Source organism: Salvia splendens, chromosome 12 (genome assembly GCF_004379255.2).
Source record: "Salvia splendens isolate huo1 chromosome 12, SspV2, whole genome shotgun sequence".
NCBI lineage: Eukaryota > Viridiplantae > Streptophyta > Magnoliopsida > Lamiales > Lamiaceae > Salvia > Salvia splendens.
In genome coordinates, this window is record NC_056043.1 from 4,537,098 (window position 1) to 4,544,417 (window position 7,320).

At 39.7% G+C, this 7,320-nt stretch overlaps 2 protein-coding genes across 2 annotated transcripts; both read left to right on the forward strand.

Annotated features, from left to right (window-relative positions):
• Window positions 1-2,228: 2,228 nt before the first annotated feature.
• On the forward strand, window positions 2,229-2,783 carry LOC121757432 (glutathione S-transferase T3-like). Its single transcript, XM_042152979.1, has one exon. The coding sequence runs from the start codon at window positions 2,229-2,231 to the stop codon at window positions 2,781-2,783; it is 555 nt and encodes a 184-aa protein (XP_042008913.1).
• Window positions 2,784-2,964: 181 nt separating this feature from the next.
• On the forward strand, window positions 2,965-3,591 carry LOC121757433 (tRNA:m(4)X modification enzyme TRM13-like). The gene is made up of 3 exons (XM_042152981.1): window positions 2,965-3,044; window positions 3,132-3,197; window positions 3,279-3,591. The coding sequence occupies exons 1-3, from the start codon at window positions 2,965-2,967 to the stop codon at window positions 3,589-3,591; spliced, it is 459 nt and encodes a 152-aa protein (XP_042008915.1).
• The last annotated feature ends 3,729 nt before the right edge of the window (window positions 3,592-7,320 follow it).

The following is a 7,320-nucleotide window of genomic DNA, read 5'->3' on the forward strand; positions in this document are numbered from 1 at the left end:
CCAAAGAGGCAGTTGGGTTAGAGATTTGTACATAAACTATAGTGGGGCTCAATCAAGTACCAACCATTACTTAATTAGTCGTTTTAGCAATAATATTTTACTCTAAATTCTGATTTCCAGTTCAACTTTCCATGATAATTAATTTATGCAATACCCATACATGTTCATAAGCACAATTATCAACGAATATTGTTTTCTCTAATTGTCGGTATTATAGTATAGTTTTCAAGAAAAATGCATTTGCGTGACATAATACAAAGCTCAAGTTATACGCGAGTATGTATTTTAAATTCCCAAGTCATAAGTCCTAACTAAGTCATATATGATCAATTAGGTGCATGATAGGTACAATACTAAACTATTTGTTGATTTTTCTTTTTTTTATAATTAATTAAATGATATGATGATAAATATAACTATATAAGGTCGTACTTGGGATATGATGGCGAAATAGTGGAAACTAAATTAAATGATTACATAAATACATCCAATAGAATATATTTAAATTATATTACAAAATGTCCAATTCAGGCATGAATTGGGTTGCATTTTTCAAACGTTTCTTAATTAATCTTGCCTACCTAAAAAATGCATAACTAGTTCTAGATATCACATATGTATATAGCTTAAAATGCAACAAATTATCAAATGTAGTAAATTACACTATACACATTTAGTTTTTCTTAGTGTAACAATAAGATACTATCTTGCAAATTACTACATCTATCCACAAAAAAGACAGAGCTATAAAGAGTTATAAATGGTATGAGTTTTAATGTGCAATTGGGAAAGTAACAAGGAATGGGAAAAGGTGGTGGAAATAATGTTATTAAATTGTGGGATCCACATTTTGATTGACATATATGGTTGGTATTTGTTTAAAACTTTCTATATTTAGAATTTGTCTATTTTTAATAGACACCCCAAAATAGTAAAACTAGTCTATTTTTTGTGGATGGAAGTAGTATACGATAACGTTTTAATATGATTCTTGGTGTTGGATTCATCCTTCCTAGATTATAATCACTAAAGACAAGTGCTAGATAACAAATTTTAAGCTCAATACACCTAAACATAAACAAAAGGTAGAACAATCAAATATTACATCAATTCATAATTTGATACTAAATGATAAATATATGAGTAAAGAAAAAAAACTTTCTAAGTTTTAAGGCTTGTCTTAATATATAGAATTCAAATCCCGTGTAATATATTGGATTTGATGAATAACTTTGATATAATTATAAATTCTAATTACTACTATGATTGAAATAATAATTGTGACAAATATTACTCAGAATACAAATTTATCTTATAAAATAATTTTATAAGAAACTATTAATGCATTTTGCCATTAGAATATCAACCACGTGAAAGAATAACGTTTTTTTTGTGATGTGTGGCCGGTGTGGTGATGAAGCTCTCATCCTTGAATAGATTCTCATCTAGTTTATAGTACTAATACTCCCTCCGTCCCACAAAAATATATGCACTTTTCATTTTCTTCCATCCCATAAAAATATGTGCATTCCATTTTTAAAAATTTATATCAATTTAATAATGTATGTCCCACTATCCACTAACACTACTTTAACTATTATTCTCTTTCTCTCTCTTACTTTAGAGCATCCACTATAGGCAAAAGGGGGCGGACGCCCCGGAGGGGGCGACGACGGGGCGGTCTATAGTGGCCGGGACGTCCGCGCCGGTCTATAGTGGGGCGGCGGTCGGCGCGCCTTAGCCCCCTCGAATTTATTTATTTATTTTTTTTTCGAAAATTTCTCCTATATACCACTTCTCTACCATCCATTTTCACCATTTTCGCGCACTCTCCCTTCATTCACTATCTACACTTTCACTCTCTAAAAATGCACGGTGGAGACGACGAATCACCCGGCTCGCACGAATCGGGATATGGCGGCAATCCTTCCCAACCGTCGGGATATGGCGGCTATCCTTCTCAGCCGTCGGGATATGGCGGCTCTCCGTCCCAGCCATGGAGTTGGAATCAATCTCCCCCGCCTTGGGCATCGAGTCCAACTCATCCACCATCTCAGCCGTGGAGGTCTTCGAGTCCAACGCCCCAACCTTTACCGAGGAATCTGAGCCGCTCGGCGTTTGGAGATTACAGACCCAACCTCGACGCCCTTCACCATCCGCGTCCAGAGACCCCTTTCCAATCCAGCAGCTCTCCTTTCACTCAGGCAGATCAAGACGCACTGGATACGATGTTCAATCTGCTTAGTTCCGGCGTACAGGATACGCCCGTTGCGACTAGAGGCGGGGGGTCCGGTGGCTGTGGCGGTGGCGGATCGGGCTATGTCGGCGGCGGAGGTGGCTCGGGCAGCGGCGTTGGGTTCGCGACTGGCAGAGCTTCCAGCGGCTCACTTCCAGCCGGACGGCAAAAGGCCACGCACTACACCAAGGAGGAGTCTGTTGTTGTGGCGATGGCGTGGGATGCCGCCACATCCGACCCCATAGTGGGCACCGATCAGAACGCGTTGAGCTTTTGGAAGCGCATCGTAGCGGCGTACAACGAGTTCAAACCTCGCGGTGCCAAATCGCGTGACGCGGAACAGCTCCACAAGAAGTGGTCTAGGATTCTGCCGCCCACCCAGCGGTTCGCGGGCATATACCAGAACAACCTGCTCCATGCGGAGAGTGGCCGAAGCGAGGCTGACGTGAAAACACTTTCGATGAGCCAATACAACGCGCTGGGCTATCCCAAGTTCACAATGTGGGAGGAGTATCTAGTTCTCGAGGACTGCCCGAAATTTAGTTGAATGAAATAATATAGAAATCTAAATAACGATGATTTTTATACTTTTTCGTCTTCAAATTCATGGCCAATAATAATACAAGTTAAATAAAATAACAGCATAGCAATCACCAAGGGAGAGACCGCTACCTATTTTGTACACTAGGGGAATTGCATAATTCAATCACCAAAATAGGCAATACCCAATGACAGAGGCAACACACTGCAAATTGTGGCTCCCCAAGAAGAGGAGATTTTGTGCTAATTCCCCTCTCCTCGATTCTCTGTAACCTCTCTCTTTCTTGCACAAGCCACACCTTTATCCCCAACTAGAATATGCAATGCTGATGAATTCCTAATTTCAATTCTCCAGATTCTGCGGGAACCACACGCAGAGATCCGACGCACAGTGGATTCCAGCCCCAATCGATCCTTCTCAGTAATAATCCCCTTCTCATCTATTCTAATTTTGCTACTCTTAACCGATTATTTCCATTCATGTTTGCGGTGTCTTTACCAGTTCCGTGCTTGAGGATAATCTCGAGACTCACTTAAACCGATGCTCGTTGCTGAAACAAACACAATCCCTCTCTCGCCAACCCTTCTATCAGAATGGGATTAATGCCGGATCAGACGATGATGCCCGAGAAGAAGAGAAATCGAAATCTGATTTTGGTTTTACATCGGAGATGAAAAGGAATGCCGTCTATTCAATGGATGAAATTACAGATCGTGAATTGATGAAATTGCAAAACGATCGTGAATTGAGTAAGCAAAATTGTCCGGCGATGGAGATAAATGAAGATTTAAGGAGATTACAGGAAGAAGATTGATGAAGATCGATGGAGATCAACGAAGAAATCCGCGATCAAAGATTTGAGAGAGAGATGAAACACGTATTTTATTTTAGGAGAGTTAATAAATTGATTTCCTAAAATACCCCTCAGCAAGTTTTTTTTAAATACAATAATGAAATAATGGTAAATTAATCCTAACCACAAGATTAAGAAAATGGATGGCCTTAATTTGGTCTCTAGTTCGGTCTTTAATAAGAGTTCGACATTGATCACAACTCGAGGGAGTAATATTTATTTATTTATACACTTTTTTTTAAATATCTAAAATTAATATTATATCATGAAATCTACAAATTATTAAGATTATTCATTTTTATAGTATTTAAATTGAAATAAATAAATGTATCCCCAATAGAAGCAGGACAAATAAGCAGTAGGACCTACGATAAGGCAGGTACAATAACACGGGACCCACAATATCAGGCCCATCTGTCGCTCAACCACCATCTCATCCGGCACGTGTCCTATTATAATCCTATTTTAACCTTTTATAATCCATTATAATAGTAGTATTACAAAGATTAATATTAATAAATTTATTACTTTCTTCGTCCACTCTAAGTAATACTAACATTTTTCAAATTTCATTTTTCATCTCTTCTATGCCCTTTTGATGCTCAATTATCTAACACAGGCTAATCTCATTTTTTGACATAAATCTCCCTAATAATAATAATAATATCCACCAAATTAATAACTTTATTCCAAACTTCATAACTAGAAAACCGAGTACAGATAAAGAAGATATGTAGGAATAACACGATTTGAATGCTCACTATATACTATGAGGACATTATGTTGAGCATCATAACCTACAATACCATGATGAAGTTTCTAACATAATTAATTTCTTTTTTTTTAACTCCAATGATCCTTTAGTCCATAATTCTTGTTATCATAACTTATAGAAACTCCAACATCATCAACCTTCGAATATACATTAGTTTGCAATTTAGTATCTGCAACGTCTCGCAACGGGTCGAAAATAAGTTTATAAACAAATTGAGCCCTACTACCTTCCTTCTCCTCGCCTGAATTCACAAGAAAAATAACGATCTATATCTTCAACTTTTCACCCTGTTTCAAAGTCTCTAGCCTTTGCCTTGGAAGATGATCGGCTCTTTGAATAGCAAGATTGAGTTGAATTGGAAACGGGTCGGTCATTGCATTAATCACATGAACTGATACGATACGATTATATCTTCCGAAATATCTCCCATATCTCTATTATGATATTACCATATCTTTTCCGTATCTTTATTATCTTGTTCAATAAGTTAGGTTATTAGGGAGCATTATAAATAGGAGCCTTTGTTATCTTTTGAAGGAATCATTGAAGAATGCAATTATCTTTTATCGTATTTTACTTTCTGCAATTTACTTTTCCGTCTTTGTTACTTGGTTGCTCGACGGAGTTTCTCCGCGAACGGACCTCTTTTATCTGGCGATTTCTCGCCAATTATCATTGATACGGGTTTCTCTGTATCATCATCTGGTGCTTTCATTAGGTTCTCATCCTCTAATTACATCATGATGTCACGCAACTATGCTGATTATCAGTCCGGACAGCTAGTTTGCACAGATTGGCAGCAGCCGTATCAATTCTACGCTGCCCAACAGCCTCCCACTCATAACCAATACGTCGCTGCTCGCTCATGGCAGCAGGACCGTGCCTCCTTCGACCAGCTGGACAGGTACCCTCCGCAGCTAGACCCAGACCCGCCCGACTCCGTGGATTGGTGGCAGCCATACCATCCCTTCTACCAGAGCACGCCCGCTGCCCGTCAGCCTCACGCGTATCAGCCGCAAACGCAGACCTTTATCACACCCTTCGGACAACAAATTTCCATCGACATGGACCAAATCGTCCACCAACGAAATCCTGACACCGTGTATCACCAAGGTCAGCCGGAGTACCAGCCCCCACGCACTCCGTCTCATTGTTCAGATTTTTATGGACAACGTCAGACTCATCACGAAGGATATCATCCATGGCAGCCGAGTTACCATTTGGCCGGACAGCCACTGCAATTCGACCAATCACTGAGTCACCTCACAGCGCCGCTCCCTGCCGCTGTCCCGCCACAATCCGGCTCCACACATCTGCCTCTACAGGCCAGAAAGTTTACTGATTCGGAGCAGCAACGTGATCTCCCCAATAATCCTGACCGCATGGCTCGATCGTTCTCCCCTGCCCAACTAGCCGCCGTAAACGATTACAACGAGAAGTTACGTGTGTATAGATTGGACCAAGCCGCCCTGCTCGCCCGTTTGACCGCTTGGTTTGAGGAGAACACTGATGATGAAAATATAACCGAGGAGAACATTGATAATACTTTCACGATGGTATTGAGTGCGGATGTTCCCAAAGACATTCAAGATGTTCCCAATAACATCACCGATGTTTCCATCAAGTCATTGGATGCGGCGTCAGACTTTCAGAAAGATTTGGAGGAGCAACGCGTAACAGATGAGAAGAAGGGTCATTTCATGGGTGATAGAAATCAGATTCTGTCCAAGTCCGACCAGTTTTCAGCTCCGGCGAATGCGTCTCCGTCCATTGTTACGGATCCTATGGCGGCGCAGTCTAGGGTTCCTTTGGCTAATCACAAAGCTAAGGCCCTCCTTAGCAAGAATCTGGTCGCAATCTTGGATGAAGGGGGAGGTGAGATGAATGCCGAAAATTTTGGAAACCTTGACTGCTCCAAAACGTCATATTTGCAAATTCAAAATGAAGAAGGAAGGTTTGACTACCATAGATTGCATGCAGCGGAAAATAAGGGAAGGATTGTTGCTTCACGCGAAGGAGCGGATTCTAATTCAAATTTGAGCAATATTCGCGAGTTTAATGATAATGGTGAACTTGCCTTGGGAGATCCACAATCAGCCGAAAAAGATGGGAGCATTATGGCAAGTCACGGGGAAACGTTTCCTCACTCTTCTTCATGCATTATTCTCGAAAATGATAAGGGTCAATCTTTTGCATTTGATCCAGGAGGGGATACGCGATGCTCTTCGTTGCTTATTGGTTTCCACCTTGAGGACAAGGTGAATTTTAACCGTGGGGGAGTTGATACGATACGATTATATCTTCCGAAATATCTCCCATATCTCTATTATGATATTACCATATCTTTTCCGTATCTTTATTATCTTGTTCAATAAGTTAGGTTATTAGGGAGCATTATAAATAGGAGCCTTTGTTATCTTTTGAAGGAATCATTGAAGAATGCAATTATCTTTTATCGTATTTTACTTTCTGCAATTTACTTTTCCGTCTTTGTTACTTGGTTGCTCGACGGAGTTTCTCCGCGAACGGACCTCTTTTATCTGGCGATTTCTCGCCAATTATCATTGATACGGGTTTCTCTGTATCATGAACCGTGGGCTTCAAATTGCTACCCTTGATCTCTACAACATTGGCTAACATCAAGAGAGTCCCTAAATATAACAATTTCAACGCCATTTTATTTATCTTTATCTTTGTGCCTTTGCTTTTGATTTGATAGCTTTTATAGAAGAATTAAACTATGCAACTCCATATAGTTCAACTTTTTTATGGTATCTCTCTAAAGTAGGAGTATATAATATATGCATGTAACGGAATAATAAATGACCAAACAATGTTGATATCAAGTCCGTATTTACAATTGCCTTAGTTTTAATTTCTTAAAGAGAAAATATTGAATTAATTTCATGTTCTTG

What these genes read in the sequence shown, in the direction of transcription:
- LOC121757433 (XM_042152981.1), top strand. Translation starts at nt 2,965, where the DNA reads ATGACAGAGGCAACACACTGCAAATTGTGGCTCCCCAAGAAGAGGAGA. An exon ending in TCCCCTCTCCTCGATTCTCT is followed by an intron (nt 3,045 to 3,131) that starts GTAACCTCTCTC and finishes TCAATTCTCCAG; the next exon opens with ATTCTGCGGGAACCACACGC. An exon ending in GCCCCAATCGATCCTTCTCA is followed by an intron (nt 3,198 to 3,278) that starts GTAATAATCCCC and finishes TGTCTTTACCAG; the next exon opens with TTCCGTGCTTGAGGATAATC.
- LOC121757432 (XM_042152979.1), top strand. Translation starts at nt 2,229, where the DNA reads ATGTTCAATCTGCTTAGTTCCGGCGTACAGGATACGCCCGTTGCGACT.